Source organism: Danio rerio, chromosome 1 (genome assembly GCF_049306965.1).
Source record: "Danio rerio strain Tuebingen ecotype United States chromosome 1, GRCz12tu, whole genome shotgun sequence".
Classification (NCBI taxonomy): Eukaryota; Metazoa; Chordata; class Actinopteri; order Cypriniformes; family Danionidae; genus Danio; species Danio rerio.
In genome coordinates, this window is record NC_133176.1 from 15,764,628 (window position 1) to 15,789,221 (window position 24,594).

Here is a 24,594-nt window from a genome sequence, read left to right on the forward strand (position 1 = left end):
AATAATTACTTCATTTGTATTTTGAAATAATATGTCATACAGCATATATACAGTGAGTATATAAAGAGTTTAGATGCAAAAACCTCTAAATGCCATCTAAAAGTCTCTTCTAAAATGAGCATTTTTATAGGGCTACTGTGTGTATTTTCAGTAATAGTAAGTTCTTTTTCTGGTCTTTAAAGTGAAATATCTCAACATAAGCAAAAGAGGCTAAGAAAAATGTTCATTCTCAAGGGAAATTTCAGACGACACTTAGAGGTCTTTTGCATCTGAACTCTTCATAAGTGTATATATATGAGACCAAAAGGGCCAGACGAAATCTGCGGACTTTTTTTGCTATTTCTGCAGAAAAATTTTGGTAAAAGTCTGCTGATTTCTGTGAAATTATTTTGGGAGTATCATAACTAAAACCTTAATATATGAAATAAAAATTATTGTCTTTTTAACTTTTATTTAATGTTTAAAATGCAAATCCAATTAGATTCACTTTATTTGGTAAATAAAACAAGCTTGTCTTATAATATATCTAGTAAAAGACAGAAAATAATACTGTACAAACTGCATTGTACATAAGATGAACATGTTCACATTAGTCAATAATATTACTGAAATTAATAAAACAAACTGAATAAATATAGATTTAGACACATTTACTCGATTAAATAAACAGAATTAATGATGGGCTAAAAATCAGCGGAAAATCTGCAGAATTCTGCGCGCTGAGATTTTGGGTGGGCCTAACTGTCATATATATATATATATATATATATATATATATATATATATATATACCTATTGTTGGAATATTTATTCAATTCCATGCGTGTTCAATAAAGAAGGTCAGGAGAGAATTTTCTTCAAGATTTAACATATTAGCAATTTATAAGGTACAAATGAATAATTTAATTCACAAAATTCTGTGAAATGCAAAAGTTAGAGGTGCTCAACAGTTTTCATGTCCTCGCTTTAACTTCTATAGGCAGCTAATATTAACAGGTGGAGTTCAGTGGAATTCGTCACTTTTCAATCATTCTCCAGTCCTCCACTGGCCGCACCCATACATACATCCTCTTTTTCTACGAATTCTCTGCACAACTTAAAGAAGCACAAAACTTTCTCAGCACATATTCTGTGTTCAGTTTTAACACATTTCTGCTGACAGGAAGTTTCTGCAGAGTTCAAGTTAATTTTAGACAAGCATTTATCTACTTCTGCAAAACTGCTTCATTAGTATGCACAGCATCTCACACTCAACGGTAGAAGTTCAGTTAATATATCACCTTTAAATTACCAAAACAAATCATTGTTTAATGAAAAGATAAAGAGACAAAAATTATAAAAAAATATATTCCTTTCCCGACTATATATATATATTGTTTTATATATTGTATATGTACCTGTTTTTATTTTTATGTTTTTATATTTTTATGCTTTGTTAATGTTAAGATATTTCACTTTAAAGACCAGAAAAATGACTTATTCTTTGCCATATTACTGAACATGCACACAGTAGCCCTATAAAAATGCTCATTTTAGAAGAGACTTTTAGATGGCATTTAGAGGTTTTTGCATCTAAACTCTTCATATACTCACTGCATATATGCTGTATGACATATTTCAAAAATACAAATGAAGTAATTATTTCAAAGGGGATGATTGTTGATTTTCAAAAGGCTCTGACTATATTTATAAATATGTATTCAGTACATCCTTTTTGGTATAACTACAATTGTAACAAGTGTTTTAATTTGTTTTGCCTTAAAATTTGGGTTATTTCAACAAATATTCATTTCCTAACTCTTTTAAAGACAAAAAATTGCTATTATGTTGTCTAAAACTAAAAACAAAATGTCTGCTTTTATTAACATTTTTTAATTTTACATTAGGAAGAAGCGTTATCACCTAATATACAACAAAATATATAAAGTTTTACTCAAACATACACAGAGTCTGATTTATGATATGCTTTTAAAATTATTTTTAATAACAGATAGTTTATGGATAGTTAATAGAATAACTTTAGTTAATTTTACCATTTGACGCCTGGAAACAACTATTAAAATCCATAAATATTCAACCACCTTTCATTTAGACTCCATTTCGGTTTTACAGCAGTATTGCATAATACACATTTTTACTGAGCCTAAACCAGAAGAAGAAGAAAGCCTATAGAAACATCAATCTGCCAGAAATGTGCCTGATAGCAGACAGTAAATCTGACATTCGAGAGACTTTTAGTTTGTAAGCTACACACTTGAACCGGAACTGATGTCCTCGAGTTTGCAAGAATATCCTACGGCGCCTGTAGGAAGTGTGGATTTCTCCGTAAACATACTTCAAAAGCGCTCGTTGTTTATATCCACATGTGCGCTTGTGTTTTCTCACCAAAACTTTTCTCGCGCTGTTTTGGGGTTGGTGGCTTTTAATCTAAGCGCGTGCTTTTGCGTCTGGAGCGCGTTGTAGAGGCCGAAGTGGTGAAGATGTCTGCGGAGGAGGCGGATAAAACCACCACCACTGATGCGAGTGCAGGAGACGAGGAGGAGGAATGGCTGTACGGCGGTCAGTGAGCGCCAAATCTGATCTGCATTATTGTATTCTTATTATTGAACACTAGCAGCTTATTAAAAGCGTGATTTTTCATGTTCAGTACAATTTATTAGCATGGTGATTCATCATTTAGCGGCCTTCTGGCTACACTGCTGAGATGTCAAAGCGTCTTTGTTTATAGTGCGTTAAGAAATGTTATTGATTGAGGTAAAGTTTGTTTTTTATGTGCACATTCGTTTAGTTAAAACATGTGACATACTGCCTATATTGTTTAGCACGCCACTTTGAATATTTATTCTGAAATCGCATTCAAATATGACTATGAATGTTTTATAAACAACATTAGCACAATTTATTTGACGGTGAACAATGTTGTACTTGATAGTCATTGGCTGCTAATATGATTTCACTGTTTAGAACTTGCACTTTTCTAATCCAACTTTACCTCAAAGGAAATGTTTCACCAAACTTGATTGAGGGTGGTGGGCCGAAACTGAATATACAAAACTGTATCACATTAAAGTTGTAACTTCCTAATTAAATATTTAAAAATATATAGAAAAAAATGATCGTTTCAATAATTATTTGACAAAAGGGTATGTAAAATTAGAAATGACGATCTCTATTTAAGGGATTTGTCCCAGGCTTCCCCATAGTTTGTCCATCTCCTTTTTGATTGGTTGGCGGGCCAAATCAAAGGATAGCATGGGCCAACTTTGGCCCTCTCTGGTTTAGTGTCTATTTGAAACTCAACTGGCGACACAGTGGCGCAGTAGGTAGTGCTGTCGCCTCACAGCAAGAAGGTCACTGGTTCGAGCATCGGCTGGGTCAGTTGGTGTTTCTGTATGGAGTTTGCATGTTCTCCCTGCATTCGAGTGGGTTTCCCCCCACAGTCCAAAGACATGCGTTATAGGTGAATTGGGTAGGCTAAATTGTCCGTAGTGCATTAGTGTGAATGAGTTTGTATGGGTGATTCCCAGAGATGAGTTGCAGCTGGAAGGGCATCCACTGCGCAAAACATGGGCTGGATAAGTTGACGGTTCATTCTGCTGTGGCGACCCTGGATGAATAAATGGACTAAGCCAAAAAGAAAATGAATGAATGAAACTATTGGATAGTGTTCTTCACTCGCTGAAAGAAGATTTGATTCAATGTTCTGCATTTTGGATCTTTTCTCTTCGAGGCTGCGTGATTCTGTTTTGATTCAGAAGATGGTTGTATTTCGCTGCTTGATAATTATAAAATAACATTTATTTAAGACAGGTTTTGTGAATTTCACTATTTTTACAATTATTGTGCAATTTTTGAAAAATAAAATTGTGAGAATTATAAATAAGAGAGATTTTGACCTTTAATTTTCAGATCCTTATTTCTATTGTTTCTTGCTTCTTTGAGGAATGGGCTTTCTGTTAATGAGGAATTTGAGAATATTGAGTAAAATTGAGAGACTTGAAAAATGTCAGACAAAATCAGATTTTTTTCTGGAATGAGTTTTGAATAGGCATGGGCCAGAATAAAATTCTGAAGGTATGATAGCCCTGAATAAAATGTCATAGTTTAGCAGTATCACTGTGTTGTGATTACTGCTCTTACATAAGTAGTTTTAATTGTCTGGGTACAAAAAAAAATAATACAGAAATATTTTGGAACAGTAAACATGTCAGGGTAGATAATTTAAATAAATCATTAACTTTGCAGTTCGAGATAATGTTGCACTAAAAAAGGATAGAATATGTCTTAGACAAATTGTAAAAATAATAATAATAAAATGACATATTTCGCCGGAATGGTATTACTAGGCATGGGCCAGTATGAGATTCTGACAGTATGATAACCTTGGATAAAAATATCACGATATCACAGTCTTGTGCTCACTGCTCTAAAAAAAATTATTTTAAAATCTCTGGGTGAAAAAAAACTTTTTTCCCCTTTGAAAACAATATATTCTATTTCTTGAAAGATTTATGATATTTTTGAGCAGTAAACACGTCAGGCTATATAATTCAAATGAATCATTGACTTCTGTTCTTATTTGTTTTATAAACACAGATTTCTTTACAATTTAAAACAGTAACTTTGGATATTTTTTCTGCTGGAGGTACTGTTGTCCTAAAAAACTATTAAAAAGAAAAAAGTTAACAAATCATACACTTACCTTAGGAACAGTAAAACAGAATTTTGGCGGTGAAGACGATTATCGTCTTATGCGTAGGCAGAACAGAGACTTTTATCAGTTTTAAAATCTTGGCTTTTCCATACTGCTATAAACCTTAAATCCGTTAATCATCCCATGCCTAGTTTTGAGATTCTGATTCAGTTTTGTACAATTTTTGCTACTTGAAACGTTCAAGAATGCATCTTGTGATATTTTTATTATTATGTTCCCTGTATAATCTCTTTACAGTTTTCAAATCTCTTCGTGTTTCTGTTATGAAATAATGTAATTGTATATCTATATCTATATATAATTTATTATTATTTGTCAGCATTACTAAAGTAGGAACTGCTTCTTTTACTGTAAACGGGGTATAAACAGCTTGTTACTTATTCATGATTGTTTTTTTTACAGATGAAGGTGAAAGTAAAGAAACTGAGGAAGAAGAGGCCAAACTGACAGCAGCCATCAGGTCAGATATAACATAAATATTATTAGTAGAGCTGCACGATTCTGGCTAAAATGAGAATCGAAATTTTTATTTTTTTGCCTAAAATAAAGATCACGATTTTCTCACGACTCTCTAGCTATAAAATAAAGGTTAATATGAGTCGGCTATTATTATTGTTATTCTCAAACACGTGGTGAAACAGCAATAGGGTTTGTGTAGCTGTACTGTTGGTTAAAACGTAAAATTTTGTATAGATTAGGAATTGTGGAGTTGAACAGACTTTAGATTTGTCATTAATGCTGATGATAATTCTGATGTTGAATTATTGTGTTTGAGATATATGCTTACCATCTAATTTTCTGCTTAAAATCTGTCGCTGACGTGATTTTCGTGAATGCAGAAGACTGGGTGGGTATTTTTGCATTTCGGCGGGTTTTGGATACTTTTTGGGCTGGAATCAGTCTGCTACATCTGGCAACACTGTGTGCACTTTCGGTTTCATTTTCACTGCTAAGACCTGTTCACTTCCCGTTTGGCTCCCAAACGATCACTCTGTGCCACAAACTAAATGGTATTTACAACTTTATCACCTGTTATTCACAGCCTATGCAGGTTCTGCTCACTAAAGTAAACTTCATTCAGAGGCGCGCACGCTTTGATAACAGCTGACGGTCAGCTCACGTCACGTGTGATTTTGTGGTCGCAAATACATTACATAAAGACAGAAATTACATTTTTTGAGGTGAATTATATTTCGTAAATACAACATGTGACTCTTTCAACACCATTTGGAGGTGTCCATGTCGCTGAACAACGTATGTAAAACAACGTGAGGACTTGTGCAGCCACCTTTGCTTCTCTCCTGAACTTGAAAATATGATTGACAGGATCGTAGAAATGCTGGATTAAGATCGTCTAGGGCACAGGTGTCAAACTCAATTCCAAAAGGGCCGCAGCTCTGCACAGTTTAGTTCCAACCCTAATTAAACACACCTGATCAAACTAATTGAGTCCTTCAGGCTTGTTTGAAACCTACAGGTAAGTGTGTTGGAGCAGGGTTGGAATTAAACTGTGCAGGGCTTCGGCCCTCCAGGAATTGAGTTTGACACCCATGGTCTAGGGGGTCGAATTAAGATTGTGATCTTTTTACGATTAATTGTGCAGCTGTAATTATTAGTGGTGCAGACCAGAGGATTTGCATTTTTTAGATGACAACACTTGTATAAAAAGCTTATATATAGGTACATTTTTGAAAGACTTCGTTTATACTTCATATTATATTAATAATATTTACAAAAACTACATTCAAAATGCCTTCATTACGTTTTTTCTGCTAATTATAGTACAGTATTGTTAAGTGCATTATATGTGTTCATGTGATCATCATTATTTTTTATTTACTTATTTTAATAACATTTTAATTATGTATGGATCAACTTGCCATAGAAGAGTGGTCTGATTTAGTGCAATTTGTGAAGTGGTATAATAAAATAAAAGATTACTGAATGATCACACACAGCACATTGTTTTGTTACTTCCAGGATTTTTGCTGCATATTTCGTTGTTCACATGACAAGGGCTTCTCGATTGCAAAATCCCATGCAAATCTGGCTCTTTAAATTAACCAAGATGCTCATCTGCGTTTGCTTTCATCATTCTCATTTTGATCCATCTGTGTGTGCAGTGCAACGTCCACTACTCCTGTTGCAGAGGACGCTCCCACAACTACCAACAACTCCTCTGATTCTGCCACCCCACCTGCAACCACAACCACAACTGGAAATGGTGTGGCCAGCCAGGTAACAAACAAGAGCTTCTGATGGAGTTGATCAGCTGACATGTAGTAGTAATAATAATAAAACTGATGCATCTCAAAATAAAACACACTTTGTTGTTTTCCTAGGAGGAAGCACCTGGAGAAGATGAAGACAGTGAGAGCGATAGTGATGATGACGATGATGATGTTCGTGTCACTATTGGAGATATCAAAACAGGAGCGCCACAGTACACGTAAGCAGTTGTGCTAACATCCAGGAGCTTTTAGGATTCACGTTGCTTTCATTTAGGAATTTTTACAAAAATGAACATGTATGCATAGAGTTCATTACATATAATTAACTGAGAACCCTCGTGGGGTTTTTGCACATCATGCATGGTTGTGTTTTTATCTGTTCATATTGAGGGACTATATCTCTGTACAAGGCTTGGATTAAACTGCACAATTCTTAAAGGGACAATTCACCTAAAATAGAAAGTTCTGTTTGACTTTTGCTTAACACAAAAGAAGTTGGAAACCAGTAACCATTGACTTTCATGATATTTATTTTTTTTCTACTATGGATGTCAGTGGTTACAGGTTTTCAGCTTTCTTCAGTATATATTTTGTGTTCTACAGAAGAAAGAAACTCATAAAGGTTTATAACCATGTGAGGGTGAATAAATGAGCAATTTTGGGTAAACTATCGCTTTAAGTATTGCTTTTATGACCCAGGTTTTGTCTACCCTATGTTTAACTGCAGGACAGGATGTCCTTTAGGTTTAATTAAACATTTTTTAAATACCATTTGTAAAAATTTACTTTTTTGTGGTGAGTTATCATTAGCTGTGTGCTTTGACTTCTTGACTGTTTGAAATTAAATGTATACTGACGTAAATTATGTAGAGAGGAAAAAAGGTACGAAAGAAAGATTAATAAAAATAGTAAAAACAAAGTTTATAAAAAATTACACGTGTTTACTGTCACTTTAGAGAACAATTGAATGCACCCTTGCTAAAGACAATTTATATTTATAAAACTTTTAGAAGGGTTCAAAAGACTTAAATCTTTCTGACTTTAAAGTAGTGTGTTAGTAAAAGTGTTCTGATTATGAAAAAATATTTTGAAAACTTCTTGAATAAGAACAGGTCTCAGTTTAGTTATTATTTATAAACCTGCCTTGATACAATTTGCGTTGTATAAAGTGCTTAAAAATAAATGGCTTGACGACATTCCAGTCAGATAGCAGTAATTGACCTGTTAATTGTAATTTTATTTTCTAACTCTGCTACTTAGTTCTACTTATAGGTTTGGAATTACACATGTGGTTTGTAATTATGAATAGTTTTCCTTTAAAGGCGCAGTATGTAAGTTTGACACCCAGTAGTTGAACTAGGTATTGCACTCCCGGACCAAACAAACGCAAGCACAGGTTGCCAGATTGACAACCAGCAGGAGCAAGTCTGAGTCTGGTCAGCCTTAAGGCTGATTTAAATTGTGCTCTATATAAAAGCAACAGCACACCATAGAAGGAATATTTCACATATTAAAATGAGTTTTTGTTCTAACCAACATCTCAATTTCATATATTAGAAAGGGCTTTTATTTGCAGCTGAACAACAGAAAACTGACAATGATCACCTCAGGCACACCTCATGTGCTTTATTTAGTGTTAAATGCTAATAATGTGAGTTTGAATGTCATTTTGCATGACATTTATTGCCATACTACTGAAAGCAGCAGCAAATAGTTCACCTCAGATCTTGAAAATAAAATAAACCGTTTGAAATTTACTTTTAGAACTGTGACTCAAAAGCAACACATATCAGCATCTACATTGAAAAGTGTTAAGTTTAATATGTAATAATTAGATTATAAACCTTACCATTTCACGAGTGAGTGCATATTCTGTGCTTCTGAAGGGCTGTATTTAAACTTCTGTCGTGTGTCGTATATTATTTGCTAATTAATAACCTCATGTGGAACTCTGAATCTGCGTCTCATTTCGGAGTCTGCTACTGTCTACCAGAGGTTGCATTTCGGTCATGGACGTATGCTTTGAAAGCCTCTCCGACTAAAAGAATGAAAATCGCTGGTTTCCAACAAGGCTACCCGGAGTGCTGAAATATTGGCTAAACTGCCAGTGGGCGGTTTGAAATAACTAAAACAAAGACAGACGCTCCAGCATGTAAAAGATATTTTCAAAGCAGAATATCTGACTTCAGCATTGTTTTTCAGATAAACAAGAATGTTCACTTAGCATGTTTCTTAAATATCTGCAAACATATTACGGTATTTTTATGCTTTAAAAGAGTTAATAAACATACATGCAGCACATTTAATGTCTTGTCTTTCTATATATTATTGGCAGTGCTGGCATTAAAGTAATCAGCGAATTGAAACAAACAATGATAATAATAATCACATTAAAATTATTAGACTAAAATAATTTCTCAGTTTCTTTTACTTTTGCTATTTCAATATGGCCCAGCAGAACTGATGTGTTTATTATTGTGTTTTATTGTGCAGGGGATATGGAGGAACTCCAGTGAATCTCAACATAAAGTCAGCTGGCAGCAGAGCTTATGGAGCTGGTCAGTCTGTCTAAATGTTTTACAAAGATTGATTTTTCTCACAACTTCCATAGAGTTTCTATACAGGTGCTTTTTCATAAGGAGATTTTGTCATAATTTGAGGGTGTATTCATTAGGTGCCAAAGTGAAGGGTGTAGATCTTGAAGCTCCTGGTAGCATCAATGGAGTTCCAGTCCTGGAAGCGGACATGGAGTCCTTTGAGGAGAAACCATGGAGGAAGCCAGGTGTGTATTCATTGAGGAGCCGGTGTGAGTTTATTGTTTGTGTCTGCACAGTGATTGTCGCTAAGTATGTGTGTGTTTACAGGTGCGGACTTGTCGGACTATTTTAACTATGGTTTTAATGAGGACACGTGGAAAGCATACTGTGAAAAGCAGAAGAGGTTGCGTATGGGTCTTGACGTTCTCAACATCGGATCCACCACCAGCAAGATCTCAGTAAGTATGATCAGCTGGAAATAGGGGGGGAATTAACACCCTGGAAGTCTGGGTCATCTGGAAATTCATTAGCAATTTGTAATTTTGTTTTAAAAACAGTTGCCATGCCTGAATTACTCTGATCGTTTTGGGTTTCAACAGAATTGGAATCAAATTCAAATCCTAAAATTGTTCCCCGAAATGAAATTTTTTTTATATCTGGCAACTTGCTTCTCTTAAACTTGATTGTTTTTTGTAAAATTATTTTATATATTTTTTTGTAAAATTATTGATTAACAAATGCTGTGAAATAAATGTGTAAATACTTATTTAAAATAACTATTTTAATGTTTTTCCCATATGTCAATATAACATTTAATGTCACACAATCCTTTCCACAAGAAACATTTCCTACAGATGCAGAAAGTCATTTTAATTCATTTTTTAAAAAATCATTATCCTTTTTTATTTAGGATTCTTGTTAAAACAAAGCTAACAAGTACTTTAGTATTTGCAGTAGTGAAACTTCCCCTTTTAGGATGCTCTATACAGAACTCTTTGAATGTGTCTACTGAATGGTTACAGTTGACGTTTATAGATATGCACAGACTTTTGGCTACCAAAAGTTATCAGCAGAAAATGGCAATTTCTAACATTTCAGCTGAAAAAAAGGCTATTTTGTGCTCTGCTGCCGAGCAATGTTTAACACGCTGATTTCACTCTCCATCCAGCTGCCATCAATTTGTGGTGTAAAGTGCCTTTCACATCAGATGCAGAAAGTTCTTCGCTATAAAACCCATTCATTTCAATGGCTTGCAGTTTGTTGTAGCACTGACTAAATCACAAGAGCAGGAGGACGTGTCCTGTGGTAAAAGTTAAAATGGGGTAAAAAAAAAACCAAACAAACAAACATTCCGTTCTGTGGATATGTTCATGTATACTAGTCTATGCAAGAACTGCTGCTCAAATACCACACAGACAGACATCCTATGTAGTTTAACTGTTCCTGCTGCTTGCTATAACGCTACTGTGCTGTCATGACAATGCTGATAAAATGAGGCCTCTCAACACCTTCACTGTCAATAAAATGTGCTTATTTTATAGCCTTGTGTGTGTTTGTAATAAATTAGTACAATTTTTAAATGTGAGAAGTTTAACAAAATGACTTTATACAATTTAATAAAGTAATAATTATTACAGAAAATAATTCGGTTTCAGTATTCTGTGCATGCACAATGACTTTTTTTTAGTTTAGCCTAATGTTTTCAGCTTCACAGCAGTATTGAAATATATATTAAATATATATATATTAAATGCAAAATTGAAACCAGTGTAAAGAGTGTACATACTATTATAGCGTGCATTTTGATTAATGAAGTTGTCATAATGACCCTTCCCTGTCCTTCTTTCTGTCAGGTTCAGCAGGGTCGCACAGGTAACAATGAGAAGGAGATCACAATACCAGCTCATGCATCTAAAGCAGAATTTACCTCCCCATCCAACCTGTATAAAACAGGTCTCAACCAAGGGAGGTAAATATTTTCACTCACACACATTTACTGGAAGAGCTCAGAGTCTTCATGTTTAGTAATGCATGTAAAGTGTTTGTCCCGCATCTCTCATGTGGGAGACGAGACTTAGTAACTCATTTTTGCCTGTCTCCTCTCACCCATGCCCTCATAGGATATCCCCTCCACACTGGGCAGGGCCTCCCTCTCAGGACTTGTCCTATTATACGTAAGTGGAAGCTGACATGGCTGTGCTTTGTCTTGCAGTATTCCTTTAAATATCAAATCAAGTGGGCTTCATCTCTTATCTTTCTTTTAATGACCACAGTTTATTTTTGTTGGTGATTCTTTTTAATCTAGTAAGCACTATAATAATAGAGAGAAGATAAATGCTGCTGATTTGATAATGTACTTGGTAAACTGGACCACTTTTCATTGCAAAATTCTGTATTTATTTGTAGTATTTTATATTGGGTTTAATGTGTGTGTTTGTGTTTAACTATTTGGCCATAACAATTGGTAGGGTGGGGGCGAAGCAGTTGCGCAGTAGGTAGTGCTGTCGCCTCACAGCATGAAGGGCACTGGTTTGAGCCTTGGCTCAGTAGGCGTTTCTGTGTGGAGTTTGGGTGTGTGTGGGTTTCCTCCGGGTACTCCGGTTTTCCCCACAGTCCAAAGCTAGCGGTACAGGTGAATTGGGTAGGCTAAAATGTCTGTAGTGTATGAGTGTGTGTGTGGATGTTTCCCAGAGATGGGTTGTGGCTGGAAGGGCATCCACTGTGTAAAAACTTGCTGGATAAGTTGGCGGTTCATTCCGCTGTGGCGACCCCAGATTAAAAAAGGGACTAAGCTGACAAGAAATTGAAAAATAAATTGGTAGGGTTGGGCTATATGGCTTTAAACAAATCACTGTGTTGACATTTTATATCACAGTATAATTATTTTTTCTGGTTTATTTGAAGTAATTTTGTAATAGTTTTTTCAGAAAAGATTAACAGTGCAGTGTGTGATTTTATTTTTAAAGAGCCCATATTATACATGAAATAGGGTCATATCTTGGTTGTAAGGGTCTCCAACAACAGTCTAATATGCATGCAAGGTCAAAAAACACTTTCGTGGTCTTATAATCTGCATTTTTTTTTACCTAATTATCCCAGCGACTCCTGTATGAATCGTCCAGTGATTCATTTGTTCCCAAACACCTCTTTAGCGCGAAGCTAATCTGCGCTGATTGGACCGATGACAGTCTGTCACGATTGGTCGACTGCCTTCAGTCAGAGAATGAAATGCCCAATAGCTAATCAGCAATATAAAAGTAATCACAGTTCATATACGCTCGATAGTGTAGGCGTGGATTTTAGCTGACACAAACACACACACACCTCCGGACGACAACGCTCCCGCTTCCTCCCGCACCCGCCAGGTTTTAGCCTGAACCCGACCGCTCCCGCTTATATTTAGAATTTCTTGTCCCGGTGCCTGACCCGCCCCGTTTTCTGCCCGCCGCGCCCGATCCCGCTAAAGAGCGGTGGAGAACATAACTGAAAATCACCCAGCTAAAGCAAGCTCTCTCTCTCTCTCTCTCTCTCTCTCTCTCTCTCTCTCTCTCTCTCTCTCTCTCTCACACATACGCGCGCATGCGCACTAACACATACACACAAGCACCAAGCAGACACACAGGCAAAGCTCTCTGTCTCATTCGCATAGCAATATCCACGACATTGCTAGACAGCCCGCTCCCGTCCTAAATTAAACCCGTTACCGACCGCTCCCGCGATTTATTCGGAAATTTATTTCCGCGCCGCAGAAATCTGGAGTGGGGACAGACGCGGGAATGCAGACCTCTACCACAGAGCTCCGTAAACAAAGCAGCACGCGTCGCGTTTTTAATGTGACTTTGCACGCGATAAGAGAATATAGCCAGTTAACCTGATACAGTACACTCGGTTACATGTAACAAATCACAACTAAATACATTTGCAAGCTAGAGTAAATGAGGCAGCTTTAATCGCACGTACTTACACTTGAAAAATGGAGGAAGAAACCCATCCTGACGTCCATCAGTAAGTTGCTCTTTACTGATCCTTCCTTTAACAAACGCTGATGGAGTATTCTTTGTAGCATGTAGCTTCCAGAAGTTTCCAACTGCTTGGTTATAATGCTGAGGTTTCATCTCTGGGTAGAGAATCGATAATATCCATCTGCAGTGTGACTTCAATCGACCGGCATGTTTGTGTGAGTGTGTTTGTGTGTGTGTGTGTGTGTGTGTGTGTGTGTGTGTCTGGGTTTCTGCATCAGAGGGCGGGGCCTCAGGTTTGAAATCTCCCGGGTTTGCGCGTGCACGCTAATAACTTGGTTTCATTAGTACGTCATGGCGAAACACCTAATGACTCGGTATCAAGGCGACTCGTTTGAAGCACTATGAGTCGACTCTTTTATAGATGAATCAACAGTTTTAAACACTGTATTCTTACAGATTTAAGCCTTAGCTGGATACTTCACTTCACTTAGAGCTGTATTACACACTACATGGAGGGGAATTTTCAAAAATCCATAATATGGGCTCTTTAATCATTTTGTCTGTTGATTTGGATCTTGGACTGGAGTTCTGCAAACGTGTTTAACAGAAAAATGGTAAAAACAAACCTTTATGAGCCATATCAAAGTCATTGCAAGAATAATCATTTATCAGTTGAGTTTTCTTGATGATTTTGGGTGCATTTAAACAAAGCTATTAACAAAAAGTAAATAAAAATAATTTTATTAAACCATTATATCCTTTAGAATAAGAGTTTTGTAACCTAACATCTTTAATAATAGATGATACATTTAGATTAAATTCAAGTTAATGTTATTGCAAAATAAAACATTGAAATATTATTATTTATTCCATATTCAAAGCCATTTCAGGAATATTCATGCATCAGTTGGATTTTAAATTGATTGATGATAAAAAAATAAATTCGCTATTTTGACCTAATAAAAATGACAAGCACATGACAAAAGCACTGTAACCTAAAAGTTAAAGGTTAAAAGACCTAAATCCCTAATAAAAAAACCCTCATGAATTATTATTAATCAATCAATTCATTTAATCATTCAAAAACTTTAAAAATTATGTCATTTTCCATCTGTTTTATATATTAAATTACATTTTATGACTTGATTTGACAACTCTGTCCATAAAAGTTCTACCTTATGGGACTACACGTTACGAACGCTGGATATAAATAATACAAAAAACACTGTAATCGGCTTACACCCCATGAATTAATTAGCCTGCTCTTTTCATTCTGGCTTGTCAGAAACACACCCTGCACTGTATTCCTGAAATGACATAAAGCAGACATAAATCATCTGTGGTGTACAGTCATGTTGCCCTGCCCTACTCTGAGGTGTTTATAGAAAACAGGAAAGCATTTACTCTCCCATAAAGCTGCATGTGTATGTTTGTTGCAGGAAGACACCTGGGACCATAGATGTGATTGGTGGACAGACCGCCACTATCAGCAGGGTGGAAGGGCGACGCCGTCACAATCTGGAGGGGAATAACATACAGGTTATACACATTATATTGGAGACCACCACCAGACATTCCTGTATTTCTACTTTAGTTTATAGTGGCCCGACTTATCACTTTTTGTCCCAGATTTCACCTAGTAGCCTAATAAATGACATCCAATCATGCCGTAGTGTATTTAAAAAGCAAATTGACCATCCAATCACATTTTCATTTCAGTCAGATTGCAGTTAGTGAAGGTGCTGTTCCCTGTCAGGCCAGTTCCTGTGTCAGAGATAGAGAGCACAGAGATGAAGTTGGATTCTGAAGCAATTTGGTATAATAGTGCCAAGAAAAAAAAATAGTTTACATGAATAAAACTACAACTTACTTAAAAATATTTTCAAATAATTACTGAATCTGTGTTTTCACGGAATGTTGTCACTGAAACATCTTGTAAGGTATGTAGTGTTTGTTCACCTACATTCACCTCAGAAACATCTAAATATGAAATATATCAATTGCAGTTAGTGAAAGGGATATATGCACACTGCTCAGCAAAAATGAGTACACCCCTTAGATTTGTATCTATCTCTCAGTGAATAATGCCAATAATTTTCAGTTTTATCAAACTGTTATATCCATTAGAATAAGAGTTTGGTAAACTAACATCTTTAGAAATAGAAAGCTAATAGATTTAAATTAAATTCAAATTAAAGTTATGCAAAAAAAGAATTACAAACTACAATTCATCAAGTAAATTTGATATTTTTTATGTTTCTCTCTTTTTTTATGTTAATTTAATATTTCCCCCTAACATTAATTTGGGTGTGCATGTTTTTGGACTGATTTTAAGTTTGTGTGTTAGATTAGTTCCAGTGTTGCCTTTGGTACTGACTAATGTAATGTGTGTGTGTGTGTGTGTGTGTGTGTGTGTGTGTGTGTGTGTGTGTGTGTGTGTGTGTGTGTGTGTGTGTGTGTGTGTGTGTGTGTGTGTGTGTGTGTGTGTGTGTGTGTATATATATATACACACACTCATTATATATATCATATATATATATCAGCTTTTTTTTTTACACTTATTATAGATGATTTAAGGCTGTAAGACCCCTCACAACACCCTTTTTATACATTTTTCTCAGACTGGCATTAACATTTTCACACTTTTTTATGTCATTTAAACACTCTCAAAGTTCAAACCTTCATAGAAAAATAAGTCCAGTATTGTATAATCAAACCAAAAATCAAAACTATTTGATCTTCGATTATTTCTTCTGTAATAACGCGCCCTACACCTGCATAACTTCTGCTTTTATTTAGCATGTTCAGAAGATCAACTTTTTGTGCGATGGTTAGCATCTTCCTCTGCCTTGTGGGTGCTACCGCAGGTGCCTTTAATAGTGCAGAATGTTCAGTTTAATTCAGCTTTATTTGTATAGCGCTTTTACAATGTAGATTGTGTCAAAGCAGCTTCACATAAATGGTCATAGTATTTGGAACAAAGTAGTTTAGTTTTTAGTGTTTAAGTTCAGTTCAGTTTAGCTCAGTTCAGTGTGATTTAAAATCATTACTGAGAGTTCAAACACTGAAGAGCAAATTCATCGATGCGTAGCTCTACCTATCCCAAACCATGCAAGCCAGAGGCGACAGCGGAGAGGGAAAAAAAACTCCACCGATTGGCGAGTAAAGAAAAAAAACCTTGAGAGAAACCAGACTCAGTTGGGCACGACCTATTTAATTTCTCCGCTGGACAAACGTCTTTTGCAGAGCTGCAGTCTCAGCGGCGGAGGCTGGAAGTTGGCCTCAGTGAAGACTCGTCTGTCCCTGGAGCGTCACTGGAATCAATCTCTTGTTCTCCACTCCTCCATGACCAGCTCAGCAGCTGCTCAGGATTCAATTAAATTGAATTCAATTCAGCTTTATTTGTATAGCGCTTTTACAATGTAGATTGTGTCTAAGCAGCTTCTCATAAATGGTCATAGTAACTGGAACAGTGTGGTTCAGGTTTTACTGTTTAAGTTCAGTTCAGTTTAGCTCAGTTCAGTGTGATTTAATCATTACTGAGAGTTCAAACACTGAAGAGCCAATTCATCGATGCATAGTTCTACCAATCCTGAACCATGCGAGCCAGTGGGGACAGCGGAGAGGGAAAAAAAACTTCACCGATTGGCAAGTGAAGAAAAAAAAAACCTTGAGAGAATCAGACTCAGTTCGGCACGACCATTTTAATTTCTCCGCTGGCCAAAAGTCTTGTGCAGAGCTTCAGTCACCACGGTGGAGGCTGGAAGATGGCCTCAGCGAAGACTCGTCTGTCCCTGGAGCGTTGCTGGAATCAGACACATGTTCTCCACTCCCCATGACCATCAGAGCAGCAGCAGCTCAGGATATGGCCTAGTCCCGGATATGGAAATCTTGGGATCATCTCGTCGCTGGTCTTGGATCCAATCAGGGACTCCGCATAATCTGAGGACCTCAGGATGAGTATCCCCAAGTGAAAATAGAGAATAAAGAGAATAATTAGCGTAGCTGCTGTTCATAGTGTATACAAGCAAGATGCAGAAGCCTGTGTGGAACCCGCTAGGTGATGCATTGAGTGTATGCTTTACTAAACAGATAGGTCTTTAATCTAGTTTTGAACTGGGAGAGTGTGTCTGAGCCTCGGACGTTATCAGGAAGGCTATTCCAGAGTGTAGGAGCTTGGTCCAGGATATGGAAACCTTGGGATCATCTCGTTGCTGGTTTGGATCCAATCAATGTTTCGTCAACATTATGGGGAGAAAACTTGCAAACATACAGTACGGCACTTCAGAAACACACCGCTAGTGATCGAGGATCAGGAGATGCAGCATTGGGGAGATTGATTGACAATGGTCTAGAGCCAGTCAGGACACAGAACACTATGCACTAATCAGGAAGTAGAATACAATGCGCTATTGAAAAAAAAGCATGTCATATTACATGAAAAAATCTGCCAGATTGTGATGATGCAAAAGGTGAACCACGTTATAGCAAGGGACCACTGTATTGCAAAAAATACATTCATCTTGTATTCAGTGGTTGTGATCAGAAATCTGCTGACTATAGCTTACCTAATGAACAAACTTGTATTGTTGATTTCCTGTAGGTGATCTCTGAACACTCCAGCTCTGAGGTGGAACCCGAGGTGCAGAAGATGCCTCCTCCTTTCTTTCCTCCTGGTCCGCTTCCTCCGAACATCCCACCTCCACCTTTCCTCCCTCCTCCTGTCAGTCAGGCTCCGCCTCTGATCCCGCCTCATCGTAAGGATTTCATTCATTTAATTGAGATTTTATTCGTAGGCCTATGTGAAAAATGTTTGAATCAGTCACCTTCATTACTGCAGTTTTACATGACGTTTGTAATTTCTGTATTTAATTTCTTTCTCTTTTTATAACAGGGATGCCCATCACTGTTCCTCCACCCAGTAAGTTCATATACCTTTAAAGGTTCAAGATGCACTTTAGTTTTCTATTTTGATGATTTCTGGTGATTTCCAAAAATATTTATTTTTATTAAACCACAAAATTACCATATTTTATCCATAACTTGTATATATACACACTATATATACTATATAGTTACTATAGTAGTTTAGGTTCTATTGGATTGCGACCCCTTGGGTAATTACATTATATTAAAGACACGGCAATAGCGTGTGATGCATCAGATTGGTTTTATAACACCAGGTTAAACTTTCTGGCCAATTTACAGCCCTCACATACAAAAAAAAGAAATTAAACGTAGAATAGAGTTGGGTCTATTGGTGTGTGCGCCATTGCATGCGAGGTTTACGTATTTATAACCACCTCAGAGGATATTGGGGGTTGCGAGTCACTGGCATCGTCATTTTGGGGGTCGCAAGCTGAAAAGTTTGGGAACCCCTGATCTATAGGGTTTGTTGCATGTTTTTCCCCACGATGCTGTCAAGGCCGATACAGCAAAGCTGTTGGTTTGTTACAAGCATTTTTGTTGGGAGAGCTGTATAAGACTTGTAGAGTGAAAGACTTTGTCTTTTATCAGTTAAGTTTGTTACCATTAAGACACATCGCCTATATCCGTGCTGCTGTGTTCCCCATACGTTTAAAATGCTCCAGATTACTGCTAATGGTTGGAATAGACAGGGCAAGAGACCTGCTGCATTGCTATCCACTATGTCTGCATTCAGACCTGGGGATTGAGGAGGAGAGAAGTCCTCTTCATTTATAGTGTTTTTCTAAACATGATTATCTTTATAATGGTATAACAAATAATGGTTATGTGTATGTGAAATTACGGATAACAAATGTAGCAGGACATTAAATTACTTGCTGTTTATTTCTTTGCATTTTAACTTTGTAAATTTGTTTGCGTCTCATTTTGTGAACCAACTGACAACAGTTGTTCTCTCTCTCATCTTTTTCCCCTGCTCTGCTGGCCATGCTCACTCCTCCTCCTGCTCGCAGAGCTCCACATCCTAACTAAGATAGACCTGAACTGAATAAGGGGGGTTTCTTAGCCCTTTAAATGTTCCAGTTTGGAGAGGATTAATGATGATTATGTATGTGTTTTCACTGTTCTTGTGTTTTTAAATCTGGTGTTTGATTGTGTTTGTAGATTTTCCTCCACCCACTGGAGGACCTCCTCCTTCACTTATTCCTACAATGGACAAGTAAGTGTTTTTTTGGGCCATTTAATTTGTTAGTGCAGATAGGTCTGCCAGTCAAAAAAGAGATGCTTAATTTCTTTAAATAAATGATTACCTGTTGTCAAAAGTGACAGTAAAGACTGTTAATTGTTACAAAGATTGTTTCAAGCTAATGTGGTTTGAATCATAAAAAAAAAATCAGTTTTTAAAAATGCATCAAAGCAGCACTATGGTTTTCATCATTTGATAATATACTGTATGTTGCAAATCAGGCTGCTGATGGCAAATAGGTGCAGAAATGTAAGCCCTAAAGGAAACAACAAATTCCATTTTAAAATAAAAATGTATTTAAATGTAAAGTGTAATAATAGATTCAAATTAATTTGCATTTAAAGCATTAAGAATAATGATTTCAATGTTTGCTTGTTTGTTTTTTGCCAGGGGTTGTTTGATATCTTTTGTGAGTGTTTGTATGTTGGATTTCCATCTGTTTAATAAAAAATGTATATTATTTTAATGAAATAAATATCGCCCGGATTTGCATAAGAACAATTTATGGTTGCATAATTTTCTTTTCTGTGGTCTGCAAGCATGTATATCAACTTGCATTCAGTTTTTAAGACATCATTTTCTATAAAAGATATTCTGGATAGATATTATATTTCTTCTTACATTTTGAATAGACAACTAATAAAAATTAAGATTAAATTAAGATTAAATGTTCATTGTAATCTATATAGGAAAAAATAAGTTATTTGATTGATTGTAGTTTTTTATGTATATAGTTCTTATTTGAACCTTTAAGCTGAATTATTGTCAGTTTGCAATATTCCATCATTTAAAGATTAGTCATGCAAAATGAATGTCAACATTAAATATTTCAAAAACTCGACACCTCATTAATTGATGTGCTGTATTTAGCAGTGGGCACCCAGGAGGATATGATGGACGCCCCGTCGCTCCATACCCGTTTCCTACAGGTAAGTGTGCGAAACTCTCCCCAGACGATTGTATTCACCTAAAAACTTCATTTAATTTAGATCTCAGAACAGGTCACAAGTATTTAAATGAGTCCCAGCCTTTATTAACCTCAATTAAGAATGATTGCACATTGGGCTCCTGTGTTCTGGTTTTAGGTGGCTTTCCTCCACCTATGCAGGGAGCTGTTAACCCCTGGCCTGGTCTGATGGAGAATCCCAAACAGTGGGATTATTACCCCCGACGAGACAAAGAGAGGGAAAAAGAGCGAGAAAGAGAGAGACAGAGAGACCGCGGCCACGAGAGAGACCACAGCCCCAACGCAGGGCCTTATAACAGGTGAAAGATGATGCTAATGAATGTGATTTTTGCATAGTATTGGATATTAAAAGCAAGACACTGTAGGTGAATAAGGTAAAACAATTAACTAATATTTGCCTGTTGATTGATTACATTATGTAGAACTGCAAACATTTAGTTTAAAAAGGGGTATGTTAAATATGGAAATGAGCCATTATTTCATTAATTATGTTCTAATTTGCATGCAGTTCTAGCACATAAAGCATTGGAAGTCAGGTTTAATTATTATTTTTTTCTTTCATATTAGTCAGTTCATTTCAATAGTGGATTTTAAAAATCTCTTTATTGCTTCATTATTCAGAAAATAGAGCAAACAGCCAGAAAAAAAATCACTTTCAACATTGCTTGTACAATAAAATGGTGTACATTATCAAGCAAGTTATGTTTAAACTTATGTTTTGTATGTTTCATAAAGTTATGTTTTAGAGATTAATATTATAGATTAGATCTTTTTAATTGATTAACAGAAAATAGGGATTGTAATTATTTTTTCAGGGGTTTTCACCTTTATTGTATAGGACAGTAGAGAGTATTGACAAGAAAGCATGGGGAGCAGAGAGAGGGAAGGATTGGCATAGGACCGCAAGGCGGGAATGGAACTGGGGTCGCTGTGAGCACCGGAGTGCATGGGTGGATGCACTAACCACTACACCACTGGCGCCGGAGAGAATAGGGATTATATAATCATTTTTTTAACATTAGACTGACTCTGAAAGCCCAGAATCTTATACATTGACAGATGCATGGGAAACTGTGATTTGATATGTTTTAAAGGGGTGTGTTTAAATATCAAAATCAGCCAATATTTCATTAAATATCTGCTAATGCAGGTCTAGCACATAAAGCATTCTAAGTCAGATTAAATTTAATGATTTTTTTTTATATTAGTCATTTAATTTTATAGAGTGGATTTTGGAAATCTCTATTGCTACATTATTGAGAAAACAGTGCAAACAGCCAGAAGAAAAATAAGAAAATTCACAATTTTTATACTGCAAAATGGTGTTTATAATTCACCAAGTTACGTGTATAAATATAAAAAAAACTTGACAATTTAGATTATAGATTTTAGCATTTTTATAGATTAAAAATAGACACCAACAGAGATGGAGACCCCAGGATTATGTTCACAGAGAGAGAGCTGGAAACAGTAGGACATTTTCTACTTCACTGTGATCACCATCGCCACATTAGAGTTCTATATTTTTTTTAAAGATTCAAGCTAATTTATCCAAATTTTATGGCATTATCAAATTCAGGAAAATGACCATATATTTTAGGTGAAAATTCAACAATGATCCCAACAGCAGCCAAATATGTGTCAGCCTGCCTCAATCTCTCAGCCAATGGACAAACCTATAGCAAGAGCATTTCCTGTTTATATCCTGATAATTATTACCATTATCTTAACATTTTTATTGATTTGTTTTTATTTTATTATTATTTATCTCTTGTTGTTAGAATTTTTATTTACTTGTATTTATTTACTATGTATATAATGTGCATGTACCTATTACTGATATATTCTTGACTTGTTCTATGTATTATATAACTGCTTCAGCAATACTGTGCAAGTCATACCAATAAAGCTCATTTGAATTTGCTTAGAAATATAGAACATGGATTATTTCATCATTATTATTTTTAATTAGACTTCATTTATAAAAAGCCCAAAAGATTAAACATTGACAGATGCATGGAACACAGATTATTTTATAGGTGCATGTTTAAACAGTGCATGTTCTTCCCGTGTTCTTGTGGGTTTCCTCTGGTTTCCCCTACAGTCCAAAGACATGCAGTACAGGTAAATTGAATAAGCTAAATTGGCCGTAGTGTATGTGTGTGTGCAAGAGTGTTGGGTTGCGGCTGGAAGGGCATCTGCTGCGTAAAACACGTGCTGAATAAGTTGGCGGTTCATTCCGCTGTGGTGACCCCAGATTAATAAAGGGACTGGGCCGAAAAGAAAATGAATGGATGAATGTTTAAATACAAATGAATTATTATTTCATGAAATATGTGTTCATTTCCATGCACTTCTAGCACCTAAAGCATTGGAAGTCTGATAATTTTATTTGGCAACTTTTTTGAGAATCTCTTTATGGCAATTCTCAGTTTTAGAAAAATGTTTAATTGTCATTTAGCCTGAAAATCAATTGACAAAAAGGCCTAAATCTTAAACACTGACAGATGCGTGGATTGTTTTTGCCTACAGTGTCTCGCTTAAGAGATTTAAGTTGTCATCTTACTATACATGACTGATCAGTGACTCAACGTTCTTCTATTCAGGATGTTTTTATGGAGCAGTTGTTTACATTGTGATTGATTTTAAAGCATGGCCATGTGCAGCGATGAAGAGCGCTACCGCTCTTACCGTGACTATGGAGACCGAGGATATGAGAGGCATCGGGAGCGAGCGAGCCGGGAGAAAGAGGAGCGCCACAGAGAGAGGAGACACAGAGAGAAAGAGGAGGGCAGGCACAAGTCATCACGGAGGTACTGTACCACGCTCTCAAATCAGGATACACTAAAGCTCAACCAACCTAACACAAATGACCCAAAATCTGTGTTTTTATGATTTGGTTAATCAATTGTTTTTCCATTTACTCGTCTACAAGTGGTTTGAGTTTCTTTATATACACTTAAACAGCCTAAAAAACTGGGCAAGGCCCAAATGACTTATTAATGCACAAGTAAATCTACCATGTATCCCCTTTAAGATCTTTTCTCCTCTGTGATCTTCTCCTGTTCTGTCACAGCAGTAGCAGACGGAGACATGAGAGCGAGGAGGGAGACAGTCACCGGCGCCACAAACACAAGAAGTCCAAGAGGAGCAAAGAGGGCAAAGAGCCCAGCGAGGAGCGATCCGCTGACCAGGAGAACCAGGAGGCCATGGAGTAACTCCTGCTCGCCTTCTGTCACCGCAACCAAATCATGATAAACGAAGCTGTAATCCAGTTTACCTTCTGTTCGTTTTCACGTTGCCCTTTTTTTTGTTCTGTTGGTTTTTCCCAGTGCAGTTGTAACATGTAGATGTTGATTTGTTGGATTAAAAAAAGAGCATTTGGTAATGTTTGTTGGGTCTTGTGTGTTTATTATTGTTATTAAAAACGTTCACAGTTGTTATCAGACCCTACCAAGGCTGCATATAATAGAATTAAACAGTGTTATGGAATTCTTTTAGGATTTAAAAGGCACATATGATGAAAATCAGCTATTGTGAGCTGTTTGGACAGAACTGTGTAATTATAGTGTGTCCACAGTCATATTGGAGTGATCAAATTTCCTGATGTGGACCACATGTCCACCGAACATTTGTTTAGCAAATAAACTGGAATTAAAATTTTGTACAACTCCCTTTGATTTTTTGCAAGTTTAAAATGGTTATTAAACTAATAATAAGGTTAGTAGACACTAATATGTGTGTGTACTGCAATCAGCGATGATGTGAGACTCATCATGTCAGAAAGGCTTGAATAAACTCCACAAACACATCAAATTTGCTTGGTATTTTTGACTAATGAGCTGTATTTCAGCTTTATCTGAGTCTGTTTATCTGACGTAATGCATGATGAGAACTGGGCGGGGCAGGGAGAAGCAGCTCATTTACATTTAAAGCCACAGGCTACAAAAACAGCTACACTGTATTCAGACATCAAAATGGGCAGATTCTGGGGCTATAATAAATAATCTG

At 36.3% G+C, this 24,594-nt stretch overlaps 2 protein-coding genes across 10 annotated transcripts in view; one reads left to right on the forward strand and one right to left on the reverse strand.

Annotated features, from left to right (window-relative positions):
* The first annotated feature begins 2,276 nt into the window (after positions 1–2,276).
* On the forward strand, positions 2,277–23,975 carry fip1l1b (FIP1 like 1b (S. cerevisiae)). 8 transcript variants are annotated; one of them, XR_012400577.1, is made up of 17 exons: positions 2,277–2,559; positions 5,117–5,174; positions 6,838–6,952; positions 7,057–7,163; positions 9,439–9,503; positions 9,620–9,727; positions 9,810–9,940; positions 11,336–11,451; positions 11,603–11,656; positions 14,884–14,983; positions 18,048–18,201; positions 18,339–18,365; positions 19,384–19,589; positions 20,487–20,545; positions 20,702–20,882; positions 23,235–23,396; positions 23,660–23,975. XR_012400577.1 is itself a non-coding variant. In XM_009306690.4 (17 exons), exons 1-17 carry the CDS (start codon positions 2,481–2,483, stop codon positions 23,799–23,801), a joined length of 1,710 nt encoding a protein of 569 aa, XP_009304965.1. In that variant the 5' UTR covers positions 2,277–2,480; the 3' UTR covers positions 23,802–23,975.
* The window catches only part of LOC553528 (OCIA domain-containing protein 1-like), a 29,694-nt gene continuing 21,927 nt past the window's right edge, over positions 16,828–24,594 (reverse strand). For both annotated transcript variants that reach the window (XM_073944272.1, XM_009306884.5), the window contains exon 8: positions 16,828–18,242. In XM_073944272.1, coding sequence (XP_073800373.1) covers positions 18,211–18,242 — 32 coding nt within the window. In that variant the 3' untranslated portion in view covers positions 16,828–18,210. The remainder of the gene's footprint in view (positions 18,243–24,594) is intronic.

Bases quoted from the DNA above. Each gene is read 5' to 3' on its own strand.
- fip1l1b (XM_009306690.4), top strand. From the start codon at position 2,481: ATGTCTGCGGAGGAGGCGGATAAAACCACCACCACTGATGCGAGTGCA. The intron at 7,164-9,438 runs GTAAGCAGTTGT...TTTATTGTGCAG, and splicing joins ACAGGAGCGCCACAGTACAC to GGGATATGGAGGAACTCCAG. The intron at 11,452-11,602 runs GTAAATATTTTC...ATGCCCTCATAG, and splicing joins ACAGGTCTCAACCAAGGGAG to GATATCCCCTCCACACTGGG.